At 47.9% G+C, this 21,573-nt stretch overlaps 1 protein-coding gene across 1 annotated transcript in view; it reads left to right on the forward strand.

The window, feature by feature from the left end:
- Positions 1-21,573, forward strand: part of LHFPL2 (LHFPL tetraspan subfamily member 2) — a 132,948-nt gene that overhangs the window by 101,468 nt on the left and 9,907 nt on the right. Inside the window, exon 3 of the mRNA XM_080925816.1 lies at positions 10,069-10,680. Coding sequence (XP_080781942.1) covers positions 10,272-10,680 — 409 coding nt within the window. The 5' untranslated portion in view covers positions 10,069-10,271. The remainder of the gene's footprint in view (positions 1-10,068; positions 10,681-21,573) is intronic.

The raw sequence follows: 21,573 nt of genomic DNA on the forward strand, positions 1-21,573 counted from the left end.
TGTGCCCCATGATGCTCTGGAACTCCAAGCCTGCAAGTGATTTCAGCTAGGCTGTCCCAAGGAAGGGGGGGGACACTGGGCTTTCTCTTCGCAGTGGCACATTCCCCAGCCCTTAGGCCAGCCAGTGCTGCAGGCTAAGGATGCTGGGGAAGATTAAGGATTGCTCTGGGTTGGCAAGGACCTGAAACTTCTGAGCCATGATCAAACGTAGTGTAGTGTTCTCTCAAAAAGTGAGTATCCTTTCAGGGTCACACTTAAGCCTAATTGTTTTCTTAAAATCATCTGCTCTTAAAAGATACGTGGAATCCTAGCCATCTGGGGATTCTTTTTTAGTTAATATAGAAAATTTAAACTTTCGTTGTTGAGGGTTTGAGATTAGTAGCCCCCGTCAGGGAAAGCTGGGAAATGCTAGATGGGTTGGATCACTAATTATGAAATCATTGAAACACACCAAGTTGAATAAGCTGCGTGTGAATGATGTTTACACATCTGCACACACAAATATTTGTGTATATGTAGGTCTCATCCTAGATTATTTCTACGTATTTTAATGAGCATATCCGGTACATTCCAATAAGGCATATTTGTCCATATCATTATACATAATCATTGAATCTTTTTATTGCTGTTAAATCTCTGACAGAACTGAACTAGCAGAGAGGAGACTTTCAGTACATAAATAAAAGCCCTGAGCCTCATGTGTAAACACTTCCCTGTGAGTATTGTTCTTTATGGTACGTGTGTTCAACACACAAGGCTTGGGCTGTTTTCAAAACTTTGCAAAGCTTGCTGGGTCTTGGGAGTGGGGACCTGTGAGGGTGGCCTCTTAGATGTGAGGCTGGAGTTTGTGTTATTGGAGGTAAAAAGCTGGCGGCCACTCGATGGAGAAGTAAAGAAGAGACGGTATTTCAGCACCTCACTCAGAAGCAGGAACTGAGCTGAGACTAGACGTCAGCTGTGGCGTTGTCACATTCTACTCTGTCCTGGTGAAAAGCAGAAGTGACCTCAGACAGAGAATCAAAGTTTTGGTTTTTTTTAATGTATTTATTTAAGAATAGGTGAATAGCCGCTAGCATTGTCCTGGTCACTGAGTAAATCTGATGGGCTCTGGGCCGTAAGGACATGGGTTTCTTACACCATCAGGTCCAGCTGGTGATTAGAAATGTGCTACTCCACACAGGGTCTGTGAGTGACTTCAGTGAGGCTGGTGGCACTGGGGTCTGCTTGGCATGTTTGCTTCAATGGAGTCCAGGTTGGGGACTCTGCTGGGTTTGAAGGATGTTCCTGCCTCTGCCTCCCAGGAAACAGCTAGCGCAAACTGGTGTTTCTGCCTTAAGCTGTGGGTCCTCTCTGTGGATGATGGCGAGAGTCTGTCCCCTTTACCACTTTCCCCTCCTCCCCCTGCTGTACTTTTGGTTTGAGACAGGGTTTCTCTGTGTAGCCCTGGCTGTCCTAGAACTCACTCTGTGGGCTGGGTTGGCCTTGAACAGAGATCTGCCTGCCTCTGTCTCCCAAGAGCTGTCTGGTGAGTATCTCAACCACTGACTCCGTTTACCACTTTGGAGAGAGATGTCTGCCTACTTCTTTCACACCCGTGACCGCTTTCACGGCCACCAGGGACCTGCACCCTAACGCCAGGCTGCACGTCAGCTGTGGTGTTGTCACATTCTACTCTGTCCTGTCACATTCTACTTCAGCTTGCTTCTGTCTGCTATCAGGCAGTGACAATGGACGAGAGGAATTTTTAACTTATCTGTGCATGCGTCCAAGCGGGCATTTTTCTCTATTAGTAGTTGTGAGAGCTGATAAAGTTTTATCAAGTCACTGCCGTAAGCAAACACAGGACTGTGTGAGGGAAGACAATGGCCAGATTAAAATTGTTCTGAGCGTAGTAACCTTGTGAGCTGATGAAAGCCGGCATATGGAAGACACCATTTCTGTACACATACTTGCTCTTCCCCCTGGCCTGTCAAATGACTGTCTCTCAGAGGGACTATTAGGAGCTTATGATGGGGGTGGAAACGTAGGGCAGGTGGCCATGGTTAATCCCTACCGGGCTCAGCTTGTCTCTCCCCCGAATGCTGTCCTACTGTCCTACGGCTGTCTCCCTACTCTGTGATCTAAGTTGTCTTTGCTGCTCCCGTGGATGGCTTCTTCTCTCCCTCTGTTAGTTGTTGTCCCAGTTGTCCCCAATTCTAGGAAAGACTTGGCCTGCTCCATGTTGGAGGCTGGCCTCTAGGACACCCTACGGTTTTGTTCTGTGATGACACCTGGTACCAAATGGTTCTTGAGATGTCTTTGGAGCTGCTCTTGGGGAAAGCCATCCTTGCCCCTGAGACAAACACACAGTCCCTGACAGGAGAGTGCTAGAAGCAAGCTTCTTCTTAGTCATAGCCCTGACCGTAGAGGTAGGAGATGAGCCATAACTGATCCACCAATGATGATAACTCTCAGAAGAACAGTGAAGGAAAGGACAGGTAGACTGTTGAGGCGTTTTCTGTGGCCTTGAAATCTCAACCTAGTTACAGCCGAGGTTTGGTTTTTGTCACCATCACATGTTCGTAGAGAGTGGCTCTTCTCTTGATTCGTGTTGTCAGAGACACAGCAGAGGGGTCTCTGATGTCATAAAAAAAAGGAAAGGAAAGCTGGTAAGCTGTGGATTGGGACTGACACATGCAAAGGGCAAAGTCCTGCAGTCAATGGGGTGGAGCAATGCGTTCAGGAAAGACAGGACTTCGTGAGACAACAACTTCATCTTCATGGGAACCGTTCAAGAACCTTCCAGGCAGGGAGTGGCTCTTGTTCAAGTTGATCCTTAGATTTTTCTGCTGTTTGCTGAAGTTGTATGGGAGTCTCAGAAATGACAGATGGCATAATCCTCTCTGCTTATCTTGTTCGGGGCTTTGACACGACTCGGAAGGGCCTGTCTGATGGCACTGTGGCTGAGCAAGTGGTATTTCTCTCTGCCTGTACGCGGGAGGGGTCGAAGCGCCTGCAGTCGCTGTGTAAATGATGTCAGTTTTCCCTGAGCACAGAGCTGCCCGGCTGTCCCTCAGACAAGTCACTGGCCTGTTCTTTTAGGATCGTGCACTGTAGACTGCAACAGCTTGAACAGGGGATGTGCGGTGGTGCATGAAGCATCCCCTCTGCTGTGCCCCAGAGTTTACTCCTGAGTTCTCGATTTCCCTGTCCTTGTGACCTTTTTTTCTGTTTCTTTCCTATTGATCCTGGAATGACACCTGAAACCACATTAGGACTTTGGCCTGACACAGAATGCACTATAAATTACAGAAAAAAAAATACCTGTGTCTTTTTAATGATATAACACAAGGGCATAAAAAGGCACTAACTTGGAACTAACTTTTCACTCCGTTAACAAACCAAAAGTAGCTTTGGACCCACAGAGGTCCCTAACCAGTGATACCTGACTGTCTGGAAGGCTGGTTTGCTCAGTCCCACCCTCTGACAGACACAGCAGCCAAACCCCTGAGGAAGACCTGCCTTCTCAAGAGTTAAAATGGACATATGTAGAAAAAGGGAAGAGGAAGGCAGATGACCTTCCGTAGTAGATCTAGGGACACCTGTGTGTGTGTGTGTGTGTGTGTATGTGTGTGTGTATCTGTGTGTATGTGTGTGTGTGTATGTGTGTGTGTGTGTGTGTGTGTGTTTGTGTGTGTATCTGTTTGTCTGTTCGTGTCTAGAATGGTCTCAGATTCATTATCCTCTGCCACAGTCTCCTGGGTGCTGGGATTATAGGAGTGTGAACTATGCTTGGCTTGAGGAAGCTCCATTTTCCCACTTGCAGAATAGTGATTCCTAAAACTAAAAGCCAACTTCAGTGTGTGACTAGGGGAGGCAGAGACAGGGTACATAGCTCTGGACCTTGACAGTCCTTCGTAAGACAGTTTCCACCCTCTTGACAACCTGTTTCTCAAACATACAGACTAGTGTGGACTTTTCAAACATTCAGAAACCCAACTAAAAACACATTGAGTGTGTTAAGCCATGTGTCTATCCAGGTTATAGAACAGGAGATAACCCCGAGGTGCAGTGTGCTGGTGGTAGAAATCTATTTTAAGTTACACCCCTACATGTCAAACTGTGGGAAGTTATCAGAGCAAGGCTTCTAGATCTAGACCTCTGGCATCCAACAGGACAACTCTTTATTGTTTTTGTATGACATCTAATAGCATCTCTGGCTCTTGAGAAATAATTAGCATATATACCTCTCTCCCAAAAGATCTGACAGGCAATCGTGTATCTAGACATTGGCACAATCACCCCATGAGCAGGGCACAATCACCCCAGGCGAGATGAGAACCCCAGCTTCATTGTCTTCCCAGAGATCAGAGATGCTTGTCCTAGGTGCTTTAAAACTTTATTGGCCAAAGCTGGTAGGTACTGAGCACCTTCAGCTCAAAGAACACAGCACTTCCTGGAGCATTTGACCCTTCAACACTCAGAACACCCATTTCTCCATAACCAGTATGTTTTATGGGGCCTTCAGAGCCAAAGGCTGAGAAGCCTCCTCTGGTCTATCTTTTAGAATCTGAACACAACAGCAGCCCATGCAAGGTGCTCTGCATTTCTACCAGCATCAGCCTTAGATCTATCTGAAGGCCATGTTTGTGCTTGTGGGGAAAGATGCTAAGCCATCAGGGAGCTCCCTTGATGTCCCAGGATTTGCTGGAGAACAGCTGCTCTGCTGATGGGATAATCCCGTGTTCCCGTTTACTTGCGAGCCATCCTGAGCCGGTCAGAGAACAGGTGGCTAGCTGCCGGCCATGTCCTGATCACACGGGGTCATACCCCTTTGTCTTCCGCCTGCCTTCATAAACTGTGACAGAATGTGGTGGGAACTGGTTAGAGATGCTAGTCTCCTCAACACTTCCCTGCAGAGGCATAGGTCCTTGTCCCCTACCTTCAGGTAGAGGAGGGTCTTTTTCACTTTCAGGCTTTATCCAACTGTCTCATGCTTGCAAGAGACCTGGGGGATGAGGGCCAATTTGCTAAGCTTTGGGTGGGGTTCCCGTGTCTAGGGGAGATGGCAATAATGCAGAAGTGGGCCAAGAAACAAATACAGCTTCTCAGAAGCACGTGATTAGCTGTGCTCTCCCTGATCAGGGTAGTAAATTTACTGATATTTGAACCTTATATTGTTAATTTAGTATCTTATTCTTCCATATGGACAGTTCACCAGTAGAAAAGCATTCTCCCCATCCCCCCTTTGGTATTTCCAGTGTGAAGTACGTAAGCTTTGTGCTATGAAACTTGCATAGTATTTCTTTGTGTATAAAGCTCCTGAAGGGCCACCAGGGACCCATGCATCCTCGGTCCTTCAGAGACCAAAACTGGAGTTGGGAGCATCCTTACAGAGTCCGTGCTAAGCAGGTTTCTCAGCTAAGACTGGGCCATTAATTTTTTTAATTATTTATTTATCTTATGTATACTGTAGCTGTGTCTTCAGACACACCAGAAGAGGGCATTGGATCCCATTACTGATGGTTGTGAGCCACCATGTGGTTGCTGGGAATTGAACTCAGGACCTCTGGAAGAGCAGGCAGTGCTTTTAACCACTGAGCCATCTCTCCATCCTCTGGGCCATCAATTTTTACCAGAGCTCTGACCTAGGGCCACCGATTTGTTGGTCCTTGCCTTTCTTTGCCACTTCCTAGAGTTTTTCTTTTCATCATCCTTGGGTTGTATCACAAACCTGGAGCCCGGGAGACCGTGTAGTCTCAGTAGGATGTGGAACAAAGGGATCCCTGCCCCCCTTGCTGAAACTGATAATTGTGAGAACTCCCTGTGCCCCATGTTTTGTGCTAATCCCATGGTGGCAGTGAATAATAGCTGGCACTGTGGACTGGGTGATGTGTTTCTCATCATCCAGATGCCCACATCTTGCTCTTCACTGCAGCCTCAGGGAGCAGGGCACTGTTCTATTCTGGGGGACGAGGAAGCCAGACATGCAGAGGCTAAATACAAACAGCCTGTCTGAGGCCACAGCTTTTGATTGGCAGAGCTGAGCCGGTCTGAGGTCTGTGTATTGGACAAGCACTGCAACCACCCTGCCCTGTGGTATGCATGCCCTTCTCCCAGTATGGTGTTGCTTGCTGAGGGGCGCAGGGGGCAGAGAGCAATGTCAGAGGATGCCGAGTCGGTCATTTTCCAGTCACGTCTCTGGATGCCCGGGGTCTCTAGGATGCTGTTAAACGAGAGCCTTCCTGGTTGTGGGGGAAGCTTTTCTCTGTGTGACGTGTGTCTTCTCAGTTCAAGGAAATTCCCCATTTGGAGTTTATCTCCCTTCTTAGGTCTGCTGGGCTTTTTAACTGTTTGCAGGTTATAAACAAAACATGGTTGTGTTACGAGGAGAGGCAGAACTCATTGTGGCATCCCCCTAGCTTCAAAAGTGGCATCTCTTAGACTAGAGCTTCCCAGCCTCTGCATCAGGACCTTCCAAGGGCTCCCTCAAACCTGATTCAAGGTCCATATCAGCTAGGGAGAACCCTGGGCACCACGTGCTTGTGTGTGTCCATGGTTACGTGAAATGGATATGCATAAAGTTGTTCTGGTCCTGAAGTCTGAGTACTGTCCTCCCAGATACACAATAGGGATTAAACGTATCACCTCCAAAAGATGCTCAAGGGAAACGCTCACACTGAACTTCTTGGAGTGAGCATTCATTTCTGTGATAAGACAGTGGGAAACAAGCTTAAGTGACAAGGAGAAAATGTCAAAAACCCTAGGTTGTTGGGTCCTCAGTAAGATAACCGTCTTAGAATCTTGAGGGATGTGGGAGTAAGTAGGTAGGGAGGAAAAACAGCTCTTATCTAGAAAATAAGCAAATGCAATTAATTCATGAGCCTTGACTGAGTGACAGCTTAAAGGTGGGGAAATCAAACTAAAGATGGAGAAGGCTTGGATGTGAGTAGCCTCTTTTCTTAAGCAGATTGGTTGTCTTGTAGCTGTGCAAGAAAATGCCCTTATTTTAGGAGGTCTATGCTGAAAGCATTTAGGGATGAACTATTAGACATATCGTTTGCAGATGGCTCAGAAAACGTGTATGTATGCTTTAGAATGGGAGAAAAAAATAAGAGGGAATGTTAGGAAAAAATGTTGAATCTGCTGTTGGGTAGGCAACTGCTCCTTGCCTTTTCTTGTCTATTTACATCTGTGTTCGATATTATTTTAATATAACTGAGAAGCAGGTGCACGTGAGTAAAGACCCTGACCTCGCCTCATTCCCTGTTGGCCTCTTGGGATGTAGGATGGGATGCAATGTTGATTGACACCCCCCCCCCTTTCCTTCACCTTCAGAGTAGAGATGAACTTTGTTCCCATCAGTCCCTGGGCACCGCCTGATTCTGGTTTTGTGTGCACTTCTTTCCCTTCTGACAATAGGGACTTGGGAAAGACTGGGGCCTTGCATTCTAAGGTACACACTAGTTCTGCACAACCCTCTTGTACAGTCAGAGCGAGTGAAGAATACATACCATTGTAACCTCCCCTTTGCTCTCTGTTTACGTGACGAGATGATAATCTTGTGTCATTTTCCTCTTTCGTCTCCCTTCCTCCCCCCAGAAACTCTTCTTGTGGGCTTTCATCACAATTTTGTAACATTTTCTATAGCAGGCTTTCCAGGTGACCCACAATCACTGTGCCTGTGACAGTAAGGTCAGGTATCCTGACAGAGATGAATTTATTAGCTTTTTTTCCCCCAGGTGGTTTATGAGGGAATGTGGGGGCTGAAATAGCAGTTAAGGGAGGAGAGTGCCCTGCTGAGGAGTAGGAGCCTGGGGCCTCTGTGGTTAACTGAGATCTATAATGAAGATCTATTTCCCCTTTGACACCTGGGAGGTTGTCTCAGCAGGTGCCGGCCTTTCAGTGCCTTTAACCAAATGGGGACACTTCTGGGAACACTGCCTAGTCATGTCCCCTGCTGAGTTCCTGGATTTTCCCTTGTCCAGCTACTCTGACTTTGCTCCCATCTGGGGAAGCCACCTCGTTAGTCAGCCTAGAATGACAGCCCGCTGATGTAGCAGTTAGGAAACTTGCTGGGAACCCATGAACCTTATCTCCTAGTTCATGGTGGTTTCGTCTCAGCCATTCTGTTATGAACTCGGGACTTTGTTGGAGAGGAGGGAAGTGTTCTTTGGGTACAGATGGGGACCGGCATGCTTTAGTTGTTAAGATCAAGCACATGGATCCCTAAATAATTTTGCCTTGACTTTGGCATGGACCATTTACCAACCCCAAGGCCTGGAGTTTCTCACAGCCTTTCTTTCTCTTCAGAGAAGACAACCTCATCTCTCACCTCTTCTCTCAGAGCACAGCTGACACACAGTGTGGCCACTGTGAGAGAACACAGCATCCCCGCAGTTCAGTAAGGGATCTAATAGAGTCTGAAAAGCCACATTAAGAGGGGCCAAGGGTGGGGTTGGGTTGGAAGGAACAGCAAGTTGGGTTTTAACCAGCTTGGGGAGGGGGCTCCCCAGAGATCTTACCACCTCCAGGGAGCCCTCCTCCTGCCCCCTGTGCAGGTCTCATCCAGCAGGATCGGTTTCATTATCAACAACCCCTGAGAAACGTTTGTTTCTCAGAAGGCTTTTGGGTTTCACGGTCTGTGCTTGGGAGCGACACCTGCGTTTGCCCTTAGTGCTAGTCTTTTCTCTCCAGTCGGATTTGGGAGTCTAGGTTAGCCGGTGCAGAAGTACGAAATGAGGTGAGGTCCACATGCCTGTTTTTAGTAGAACACATGACCTCCTCCCTCAGCCAAGTGCACCACAGCCTGGCAGCTTTACACGTGTCACTCGTGTTGTACAGACCGTGTCTTAACCACATGCCCTGTGACTATTGTGATGCAATTTGAATACGTCTCATGGGCCGAGTGCAGTCACCGACAGTGTCAGCCAGCGGGCAAAATGCTGGTGTGTGGCACACCAACTGCCATTTTAAGCAGTGACACTGGCCTTTGCTATTTCCACATTTATTTCCCTCTTCCACTGTTGCCTGCCTCACCCAAGCCCAGCATCTCAAGGGGCTCTTTGTAGTTCTCACGGAGTTCTCGTGACCTCGGTGAACGAGATGGAGCCATTCAGATCCGGGTCCGAGCTGCAGGAGCCTGCCTGGCCCTGGAGAGCTTGGGGCTGCAGACCAGCCGTGCCAACCCCGATGGAGGCTCTGAAGGGTTGAGTCCTCTGGTAATGAAGTCATGTGTCCTCAGGAGCAGAATGGGCTCTCTGTGAACTCGCAAACAATGAGCATGCTGAGTCCCAGACCTGGGGTGAATGAAAGCTCAGGCCAAGGGACATGGGATGAATGGGGACAATTCAAGAGATGCATTCAAGGACAACTTCATGTTGTCAACAAGAGGACCCAGCTATAACGACACCAAGTTAATGGTCCTCAGTGTGCCATTTTGAATAATTTTCTCAAGTCATGACCTCCTTAAGGCTTAAAAAAAAAAGTTTTAACTCGCATAAATTAAACTTCTCTAAAATAATGTGAGGAACGCATGGGAAATAAGTTTGGGCAGCAATGTCTTGTTTATTTTTTTCTCCCGGGATCATTTTACCCCCCTGCATCCTTACGAAGCTAGGAACCAAATGCTTGGCTGGTAATTTGATTTCCAGGCAGCTGAAGGTTTTTACTCTCTCCTGTTAAAGAGCCAAAACTGTCGGCGTTTCAGAGAACTCGGTGTGCTAAGCACAGCCGTGGCCAGTGCCTCACAAACTCTACAAGGGGCAGTCAGGGAGCTGACGAAGGTCCCGCCTGTCTTGCCTGCATCTCTCCATAACGGTTGGCTGCTGGGGCATTGCTCCAGGTAGCTAGTGTCCCAGCGAGGTTCTGGTGGGAGCCTGATAAGGTTCCCTGTCGCAGGGCCACTCAGTGTCGTCGCAAAAAAAAAAAAAAAAGAGGAACTATGGCATCCAGAAAGCGCCCCGGGCCGCCTGGCTGGGAGCTGAGCGCGGGAAGGTGGGCGGGAAGGTGGCGGGCGTCCCGGGTGGGGGTGGCGTAGGGCGGGGCGGGGCCTGGCCAGCCGCTCACCCTCCTCCTCTCTGGACATAGGTGAGGCTGCTGGACGCTGGGACTCAGCACTCCGTATGAATGCCGTCAGCCCGGGATCCAGACCTCACTGCTTCTGCTGCCTCGAACGGGACTGAGCGACCGTCGCCGAGACTTCCTTCCCGGACCTCCTCGGAACTCGCAGCTGTCGTTCTGGATTGACCCCCGTGGACTTCCAGCCTCGCTTTCCCACCGTGAACATCAATATGTGTCATGTCATTGTCACCTGCCGCTCGATGCTCTGGACCCTCCTGAGTATCGTGGTGGCCTTTGCTGAGCTCGTTGCCTTTATGAGCGCCGACTGGCTGATCGGGAAAGCCAAGACCCGCAGCGGCGACGAGCAGGCAGGCACGGACTCGGAGCCCCACTACCTGGGCATCCTCTGCATCCGCACCCCTGACATGCAGCAAGTCCCTCGGGACACACTGTGCGGAACCTACGCCAAGAGCTTCGGGGAGATAGCCAGCGGCTTCTGGAAGGCTACTGCTATTTTCCTGGCCGTGGGGATCTTCATTCTCTGTGTGGTGGCCTTAGTGTCCGTCTTCACCATGTGCGTGCAGAGCATCATGAGGAAAAGCATTTTCAACGTCTGCGGGCTCCTGCAAGGAATCGCAGGTGAGTGCTGGGGTAAGCGGAGGTTCCTGAGCTCGGGATTTAATGCTTGCCTGTGTTGAAGAGGGCTGGCCAAGATCCTTTTCCTCTGGTCGCACTGTCTCACCAGTACGACCCAGGCTTGCGATCTGGTATCTCTCCTCTTTGTTCGTTTTCTCTGGGTATGAGGTGTTTGAGTAACTGTTCTTACTTTTTGTTTTTCTCATTAAATTAAAACGCCCATGCGCGGGTGGTGAGGACATATCCGAGGGGTTTGGTCAGAGCTGGTCTTAATTGCAGCAAGAACTCTGCTAACAGGGAAAGAAATTGCCTTGGAGCTGGTGTTTAGTGAGAATGCAAAGAGGTTGTCCTCCCACCCTGGTGAGTTCAGCCTTTAATTTTTTTGGGGGAGGTGAGGGACTCCAGCCTCCTGGGAAGGGATTAGCATCAGCAGCTCTGGGTTTAATAATGTTCCACTTAAGTTGTCTCCTGGAGCCTGACAGAATGTTGTGTGCAGTCAGATCAGAAGATGAAGGCTAACTAACTTCCACGTGGGTATTTGTCACTAGTGGGCTTGCTGAAAATGGATGGGAAAGTCTTGAGATCTTGGAGGAAAGGCTTCAAGAAAAGATCTGTGGACCTCGGCACGGCACTACCTACCTTCCCTCAAAGGGTTGAAAGGAAGACCCTGATCCAAGACAACAGCAGTTAGCCTAGGCTGAAGGGATAGTCTCTGTGCAGTTGAGTTAGACCACATCCCCTCTCCGCCCTGCATAAGTAAGGCCTGGGCCCTTCATCCTTAGCTGAGCCCTGATCCAGGGAGGTGGGAAAGCAACAGAGCTTACTCACACCAACTGATACCGCCCAGCCTCACAGCAAAGTGCTCAGCTCAGCGGGGCTGCTTTCAAATAAACTGATCAAATGGCAGGGTTTTTCACAAACAGCTGATAAGATAAGGTTTGTTTTTTTCTGTTCTCAAACCGTAGGGGGCACTGTATGCAGTGACCGAGGATGGGGTAAGGAGGGGTGACACACCCTGCCCTGCAGCCTGAGTTATTCTTCATGCGTTGACTGTCTTTGAGGCACTTATTTATCTGAGAGAATCGGCTGAGTGGCCAGGCAGAGGCAGACACTCACAGAATCTGTTAGACCAGCTTCCTTCTTTTAGCTTTGCTTCTAACTAGCAGGTTCTACATGGGACCGGTTGTGGTCCCACCTCTCTATGCAAAGTGGGGAGGCTGGAATGTGATATCACCTCTGTGCGTGTGTTTTCACCTTAGGCTTCTAATTCTGTGCAGCTCTTGGTCCTTTAGATTCACCTGTGAAATCCGGAGCCTGTATCCTTTGGTGATTCACCTCCCAGAATCCTTAAAGGCAGAGGAGCTGGGTCCTTCTTGTCGGCTTGCTTCTCCGACATACTGCCTCAGGTGTCTTATCTTTAAACCTTTATGAAGTGGTACCAAAGTGTTTTAAAAAGTCAAACTAAACACAGCCTGCACCCAGGGTTCACCAATCCTTTGGTTATCTAGAAAGTAGGGTTTAACTTTCTGACTAGGTCCAGGGTTCAATGCCTTGCTTTGGGGGATTTTTAAGCTGGTCTGCAAGAGACTCCTAGTGTGTCTTTCTAGGAGCTCTTTTTTACCCTGAGAAGCTCACCTAAATATCTACCTTCTGGCAAATGAAAAAAACATAGCCATTTACAGCGGGGGAGGAGGGGCATTCTGGGCTCCAGCACATCTTTTGTAGTCTTTGGGTACAAAGTAGAAACATCCTTTATCTTTCAGTCTTAAAGACTGTTCCTGTGCAGCTTCTTTTAAATTTCTTTTTCTTCACTTGAACTCATGGGAATCCTCCTGCCTCAGCATCTAGGTGCTGGCATTACAGGCACTGGACTATTACATCTAGCTTCGTGAATGGTTTTTAAACAAGGGCCATCCCAGCAAATTCTGTCCCTGGGATGTTAGCCCAGCAAATCTTGTTATGCTCTTGTTTGCTGCGTCTCATAATTGCTGCAAACATTTTTTACAGGGTTCATGTGTTATGATGACCACGAAGTTTTCTGACTTCTCTCTCCTCATAGACCGTTTGAGAAGAGCTGAGGAGGATGTTTATATACCTCATGGGCCAGCCTGCTAGAGGGGATAGTTACAAAGGTGATCATCCCAAAGAAATTAGTTTTCTCTTCATCCCTTTGACTTGGGCACATTTCGGAAATTCTGAGGCTACTCACAGTTTTATATTGGCGGGAGGCGGACACCGTCCTGTCTACAGTCTATTCTCTAGAGGTTATGGGCTTAAGGTGAAGCTCTGAAATACAGGAAAGGCTGGCTGCTTTATCCACAGCCGGGCTCACAGCATATCCCAGCGAGGTGATGATAAACCTCAGGGAGTTCTTCCCATGTTCCCACATCTGCCAGAAGGGCTAGTAGGTGCTTTCTCCTGGGGTCCACACCAGGCAGACAGCCCCCTGTAGGCAGTAAGCCTATTCCTAGAACATTTGGCTACAAAAGTAGCCATATCTGTGTGGCGATAGTGACTGACCTTCTCTTTGCCAGAGGTTGTCCCACCTTTAACACAACATGAATGGCTGCCCTGAAGCGTTCCTCTGTTGTGCCCCTTGTGGTCTGCTTACCGTGAAGCAAGGGCGTACTTGTTAAGAGCTGTACAATACTAACTCTGGGGTAGTGTTTCTTGCTCCGCAGCCAAATAACACTTTAAAAAGTGACTGGATATAAGATCATGAGAGGACATAAGCATATTCTCCTGAGACAAACCTCATTTTGACAAAACAAATATTCCACAGTTTATAAAGAAATACAAACCGTGAACTGTGTGTGTTGGTTCATATCTGTAATCTGAGCATTTGGGAGAGGGAGGCAGAAGGATTGTGAGTTCAAGGCCAACCTAGGCTATGTCTCAAAACAAAACCTTTAAAACATTGGTATTTCGGCGTTAGAGTTACGTGTGGAATATACTGTCGGCTCAGTAGAAATGTCTTACCTGTTACTTTAAAAGCAACAAGTACAGTTGACTGAAATAGCAGGATTTGTTTCAAGGCCTGACCTGTTGGCAGCCAGGAAGCTGGACATTCTGCCTTCACACAGAAGCCTTGGTGCTCAGCAATCACCTCTGACCATCACTGGAGTTAGGCCTTACCTCAGAAGGCCTGAAAATCACTGGCCAACTAAGCCCATTTCTCTAAACTCCAAGTCTCCCCACTCATAAACGAGTCTAACCATAGTGCTTAACTGGAGTCCGTTTTCAGGTTAAAGTGGACTTGTGTTAGCAGGACAAGCATGACCTTTGGCCTCTGGGAGAATGGTGGTAGCTCTGTGGTGATCATGAAAATGTTGCTGCTTTCTTGCCGGCTTTAGGATGCTTTTGTGTTCTAAGGAGCAAGGTAACTGTCATAAGCCGTTGTGACTGGGCCGTATTGTCTTTAAGTCCCGTATTTTCTGGATGCTACTGCTCTGGTTCCTTGATCTCCTGCCTCAGATGAGGCTGTAGGGCGCGGCACTGAGGCCTTGGACCGTTAGGTCTCCCACACATACACGTCATTAGGCTTTCTCTTCCTGGGGCCAGCTTCCACACTCGAGTCTTGCAGGTGTCGGCTCACACTCCCCTGGCCACAGACACTTCAGACTGCTGTGCACTAGAGGAGAGCGTGTCTGGGTCTTGGCAGAGCCAGCAGCGCACATGGGTTCCGATTCCTCTGGGACTCATTTACAAAAGCTGGGTAGTTGGCCAGCAGGGCTGGCTTTTGCCAGCTGTCTTCCGTAGGTTGTGACCTGGATGTAATCCATACTGAAATTGTAGAATGCAAAGAAGCAGGTTTTTCCATGACAGCATCAGGCAGTTTGTTTTTGGAAATGCATACAGTGTGGACATAGAAGTCCGTGGAATCCCCGGTGACTCAGGCTTGGGACAGAAGCCATTCAAATGAGCTCAGGACTTGGCCCAGTTGTGTTGGCAGAGACCTTTCTGCTGGGATTTGCCATGAGGGATGCTGGGCCTGGCTGCCTGCTTGTCTTCCAGCCCTGTCTCCCAAACTCCTTTCTGTCTGTTGGATCGCATACTCTCTACTCCAGTTGGCCTCTGTGTGATCAGCCCCACGGCAATCTCGGTGCTGTCTCTCTGTTCTGAGCAGGCAGACTGCTGTGGGCTGGCCTTTGGGCTGTGGTGGAGAGTGTAGCCATGGGAACCCCAGCCTTGGCCATGAAGGGCCTGGCACGTATGATCCTGCGTCTTTGGAAATGAGTGGAGTGGTAGAGAGTGGACGTGACTGTACGAAGGAGGAGCAGTGACACAGTGAGGCGATGAGGGCTTTAATGACTGTGACACCAAATCTAAGTGTAAGTGGCTGTGTGCGGGACCAGCTGCCACGCAGGCTTTGTGCTCATGAACATGAGTGGGCAGGTAAACACCACCATGGCCAGCCAGGTTGATCTTCCCCCATGAACCCGAATGGGAGTGGAGGTCACATCAGACACCTTGAGTTTCATCCAGAATTGGCCTTCCTGAACCAGTGTCTGTGAGGGGCGAGCGGGCATGAGATACGCCATGGCTGCCATCTGGAACTGGGTTCATTACTCTTCTCCTGTTGTGAAATACAGCAGCAACACCAACAGCCCGGCTTGGTCTCAGCCTCCACATACACTTTTCCTCTTCCTGTTTTTTTTTTTTTTTTTTTTTTTTTTTTTTATTTAAGATCAGGAGGAAATCACTCCAGAAAGAGGAGAGAAATGGAACCAGGGTCTTGGGACAAAGACGAGCCTGGCCATAATTTTACCTCTGAGAAAGTCACCTGCCTTATCCTGAGAAGTGACCTTGGCGAGGAACCTTCGGCTTCCCCCAGGAAAAGGAGACTTAAGGAGATTTATGTGGACAAGCCAGCTTTCCTTTTTGGTGAAAGCCAGGCATGGGGGACATCCGGCCTCCAGGGTGAGGGCTCTTGGTTTCTCTACTCAAACAGCACCCCTGTTATCAGTTTCCTGTTTGAATCAATTTTAGAACGTCACAGGTTGGGCCTGCAGAGACGGGTTAAGAAACATGTGCTACTCTCTCAGAGATTGCAAATTCCATTACCAGAACCCATATTGGGTGGATCACAACAGCCTCGGACTACAACTACAAGGGGAATACAACACCCCAAGTCTCTCTAAAGGTACCACACACATGCATACACACATACAGAGACACACAGACACACATATACATACACACACTTAAAAAGTAAAAATAAATTAAAAAAAAAAGAGGATGCCACAGATGGATACATTTACAAATTCACCAGCCTTTAGTAACCCCTTGGTAGAAAACAGAGAATATATGTGTTATTAAGCAGCCATAATTAAACATCAATCCAAAGAGATATCGTTGGATGCCCACTAAGTGCAGAGATTTGTACACTAAGGTTTATAAGTTTCTTGAATTGCTACTTCTAAGATGTTACCGTTTCATAAACTGTACTCTAAAGAAATGCAAAGATGTATGTAGATATATATATAAAGGGAACCAAATAGCTATAAGAGCTCAGTCATAACATGAAATAAAGTCTAGTATTTAACCACAGATAGACCAAGCAGCCATTAATTAAATCAGGGACCAGGATGCATTGAGGAATCCGTTGTAAGGGCCTAAAGACAATTGCAAATGCTCTTAAAATTTGGATACAGTGTTTGATTTGCAAGTAGAATCTGAAAATGATTTCCCATGGCACCAACTTCATTGTAGACATAAACTACCATGAGGCTGCTGATGTTCTGAGTTCCACCTACATTAGCAAGTCATAGAATGATAGCCTAGACATGGCTCTGAATATTTATTTACCTGAGCAGTTTAGGCACCTTGTTTTAAGAGCTAAGGCAATGGTAGTATTTTCCAAAGCCATAAAACCACTTTAAAAACAATCTATATCTCTGTGTTATAGTACAAATATGATTTTATTATTTAATCATGTTCTTTCACAAAGACACACACACACACACACACACACACACACACACACACACAATACACATACTGAAAATCTAAAGCCAGTATTAAATTCTGCACATACTTGTAACCCTAGGACTTAGGCAGGAGAATGATAGTTTCCAGGCCAATGTAGTTGACATGGTCTGATCACGTCTAACAGAAACAAGGGCAGCGCCTAGGACTCGGCGTTAGTAAGCTGGTTTGGTATGTTAAGGTTCTATCTTCAACACTGTTTGCTTTACAAACAGAAAGAAAAACAACAAACAAACAGTACAAAACAGTACGTACAACTCTAGCTTCAGGTCAGAGTGCTGAGTGGCTATGTGCAGTCACAGAGGACAGTCCCGGTGGCCCAGTGTTGGGTGGTGACATCTGGTGTGCCGTGGGAATTACTTAACATTTGCACTTGGAGAGACACTGGCAAGAAGTTTCCTTATATCTGGAAGATTTCACTCTCAGTCACTTCAAGGTTTGGGCTTTGTTTGTTTGTTCGTTCTGAGGTCTTTTACTCACTTGGGGGTGTAGCTCCTGAAAGTATATGCTTAGTGTGTATGAAGCCTTGGGTTTGATTACCAGCACTAGAAAGAAAAGTATTTTTAGCAGGACATTTTATGTGCATGTGGGAATGCCTGGTGTACATGTGTGAACCATATGCATGTGGAGGTCAGAAGAGGGCATTGGATGCTCTGGTTACAGGCAGTGGTGAGCTGCCTGGTGTGGATGCTGGGAATCAAACTGAGGTCTTCAGCAAATATAGCACACGCTCTAACTGCTGCTCCATCGCGCCAGCCCTGTGCAAGCTTATCTTGAATGGTCACACAGGAGCTGTCGTTCATGATGGACGAATACTTTATTAAACACTTCATAAAGTTCTCCTAGTAGCAAACCCGCAGTTAATATGCAGGTTCTCACTCTGAATGGGAAATAATTTCCCATTGTTGGGAAGGAATAAACAAAACCATTTGTGGGATGCATGAAGTGGAAGCTGCCGCCGCCGCCGCCGCCGCTGCTGTGTCTGTGCTGGGAAAGTTCTAGAAAAGCCTGGACAATGAAGAGACCTCACTTCCCTACAGACTGTATCTCCATGTCCTCTCAGGGCGTCAGAGGACTCTTAATTGGTAGCCATTAGTTTTCAGCAACTGCCACAGCAACTTCTCTTGGGGCCTTGGCTATAAGGTCCTTTTATCCTCACTGTCATGCAAGAGGATGCCATTTAGGCTGCTGAGCCCTCCCATCCCCCCCCACTCCTGCCATTGGAACACATTTTCCTGCCAGTTACCCTGCCATGGGAGTGCTGTTAGAGGGAGCTAGCCTACTGGACACCTGGAGAGATGGTGTGATCGTCCAGACAAGCCCTTTTATTATTGCTTTTAATTATTAGCATCTGAAAGTATCACCAGTTCCTCTTTTCCTCTCCTTTCGTTATTACTATTAATCACATGCCAAGCTGACAGGCAGGCAATATTGTTGCACAAAGAGATGCCAGCCATCAGCTGGTAACCCTTTTCCTTAGATGAACTCTGACTATTGGTTTGTTCTGGGAAACACTCACTCACTGAACATCTGCTTTCTCCATAAACTCAGTGTTTTCAAAAGCGATCAATCCAACATAGGGGGTTTGTAGCCAGACAGCAAGAAGACAGAAAACTCAAAAGTGCCCTCCTTCCCTCTTATCTCATAAATGCGCAGGCTCCTCAGGTGTCCTCACCTTACACAGGTTCCTCCACACATCCTCTAAAGAACTCTGGACCCGTAGTTGCTGCCCGGGAACAAGTGTGGTGTATTCTGCAAAGATCCCTGCCAGTCCACGGCAAAACCAGAAAGCTGAGGCCAGTGTGGCGAGACTTCATAACCGCAGATACATTGATTTTAAAGAATAATCCTTTATTCTGTTTTCATATTAGTAAAAGAAATACACTGCTCTCTCACTAGTTGTCTAACCATTCACTCACAACTTTTATTCAAAGCTCTTGCTTTTGTATTTGTTTTAAAATCCTTCCATGTCTGTCTCTTCTCTCCAGGGCAGAATAGTTGCAGCCTTGTCTTCGGTCTTTACTAAAGAACATTCCATGGTCACTGTCATGCCAGGGAGTTCACAGGGGACAATCTAGGCAGCCAAGAGTGGCTTGGGAGCCAGCTGCGGCCAGTCATGGAGTATCCTTGTCAGTCTTTGTCTTGTCAGCCCTTGAACTCATACAAGAAAGTGGCCCCTCCTGACAGCAGGTGTGGACCGGAAGGTAACTCTTGGGGGACTGCTAAGTGACTTGTGGCATGCAGGAGAACTTGGAAAGAAGAGTCAGAAGAGGGAAGCACACAGGTACATGGTAACCAGCACAGGGATGCTTTTCACACCAGCAGGAACTAGATGGTCCCTTATGTTTAGTGACTTAACTCTCAGTCAGTGAGCTTAAGTCAGTTGAACTAAGTTCAGTCACTAAACATGATCTTCCTCTATTACACACACACACACTCTCTCTCTCTCCCTCTCTCTCTCTCTCTCTCTCTCTCTCTCTCTCTCTCCCTCTCCCTCTCTCTCTCTCTCTCCCCTGTGAGGTGCATCATCTCCAGGCAGCTGTGCAGGAGGGAGTCTCTGCCTGATCCCAAGCTCGTACTGTTCCTAGGGAGCACTTGCTCTTTCATATCTACCATCTTCCTGTCTTGTCATGCCCCCCCCCCCAGCTTTCTCCCCAAACACTCCCCTCTCAAAGTGTCCCGGCTCTCCTATGGGCAGCCAAGCAGCGCTGGAAAGTTCGAGTTATGTGGGTAAACTGAGACTGGCCTCTGCATACCTGAATCAATTACATTTAGTTAACTGCTCTTTTGTGTGTGCACCTCTCAACAAAAAGGCTTCTCCTGTAGTCAGGGCAAGGATTTCAGTACATGAGGAAGAGGCCAGCCAGTGGTTTGGCCCTGGCGCAGGCTTTCCTGTTGGCACAAACTGCCAACCTCTGGGGTTCATGTTCTTGACTGAAGGTCTTCCTTCGGCTCTTTCAAGAACTTGGCAAGAATGTTCTATGATGGCTTCATGTAACAATGCAGTGAAATCTGACAACTGTAGTTTTCGTTCATCCACTCTGAGCAAACACTCACTGCGCATGTACGACATGTCTGACATTGTTCTAGGCAACTGAGACACAAAAGTGTAGACAGTTCACTCACCCACATGGGATTGGAAGGAACTCAAGCTGATAAAGATGGGAAGTAAAAAACGGTAGTGGCTCTCATGGGGAAACAAAAGTTAGAAGTTAAACGTTTGGATTAAATGTTGGTTAAGGGGGCTGTAGGGACGGCTCAGTGGTTAAGAGCACTGACTGTTCTTTCAGAGGTCCTGAGTTCAATTCCCAGCAACCACATGGTGGCTCACAACCATCCATCTATACTGGGATCCGGTGCCCTCTTCTGTTGTGTCTAAAGACATTAAATTTAAAAAAAAGTTGGTTAAGAGTCCAGGAACCCTGGAGTAGTATGGAGAAACTGTGTGGGTCATGTTAGGTCACTGAGGAGAGAAGATTAGCTGATGCCTCAAAGAAGGAAAGAAGAAATTGGCCAGGAGGCTCTTCAGAAAAAGAGCGCTCCAGACCATCAGCAAGGCCAAAGAAAGATTGGCAGGTGTTCCTCACAGAGGGACTTGACCTGAAACTGAGGTAAAGAGAGGGTCACAAGTGACAGGACACTTCAGAGCTGAGCAGGTGTAAGAACTGAACCTGAGGTTGCACAGATGCAAGAGTTCAGGTTCGGACTCGAGTTCCATGTCCCTTATCAGACATCCACCCGCACCTGCGGCTGTAGCCCCAACTTGGAGGCAAGAGCACCGGGTGTATTGGGAGCTGGGACCACAGAGGATCAGGAAAAAGCATGGGCCCGGGCTTTCAGCATATGGGCTGTAGGAAGACTTGGGAAGAAGCACAGGGTCCTGAAAGGGATAGCCTGGGCACCTCTGGCCTGAAAGGGATAGCCTGGGCACCTCTGGCCTGGTGCACACCAGCTCATGGCTCAGATTCCTTGCAGGAATTCTAGTCCTGTCGTGGTTTGCTCTTAAATTGTCACTGACAGCGCCCGTTGAGCTTGATGGCTGGTACGAACACCTCTCACGGGCTTAGGACAGTTTCTGAGCTGTGCTCCAGAATGCAGTGGGTTTCTGCAGGTTGATCAGTCCTTCGGGGTAGGAACCCCGAGTGGTCTTCTGCTGTGTATGCTGATCTGGATCAACATGGACCAGGCCTGAAGCTTAAGTTAGGGCTCAAGTCCAGATCTCTTGAGTCTCAGTCTAACTAGGTAGGAAAACACCACACAGAGTAGATTCCCCTCCATACTCCTGTGCTTCTTCAGAGCCTGGGAAGGGAAGGGCTGTTTGATGGGTTAGACTGTCTGCTGTGTTACTGTGTTGATGACTGTCATAGTCTCAGGAATGTCATGGACTCTTTACAGTGGTTAGTCAGTGCTGACGATGAATTGTCCAGCATGCTTATGATCGAAACTAGATTATGATGTCTCCTTAGGACATGAGTCAGCCAAGAAATACTTAAGAGCATGTGTCATGTGTGTGCAGTATGGAAGATTCTATAATGGGTAATACTTTCATATGTTCAAGCAGCTTAGAGGCCCGCCCAAGAGGCGACCTTATCCCCAGAGCAGAGGGAAATGAAGTACATATGATAACTTGGCATATAGCGGCTGAATAGATTAAAATAGTAGTGTGACAAAGGGTGGGACAGACAGGTCCTCAGGGCAATGGAGAATAGAGAAGCTATCCTAACAAGACTCGGGTGGTGGGGACATCTCTAGGTGAAAGTGAGTCAAGAGCTGGTAACCTACAAGGTCTGATCCAATTCTTGGATGTCTCTGGCTTCGAGTTGCAGAAAGTCTACGAAACTTCAGTGACATCTGCTACAAACATGGGCACGTGTGCTCATGCACATGTGTGCTAGCCCTCCATGCAAT

The sequence above is a fragment of the Micromys minutus genome (assembly GCF_963924665.1).
Source record: "Micromys minutus genome assembly, chromosome: 11".
Classification (NCBI taxonomy): Eukaryota; Metazoa; Chordata; class Mammalia; order Rodentia; family Muridae; genus Micromys; species Micromys minutus.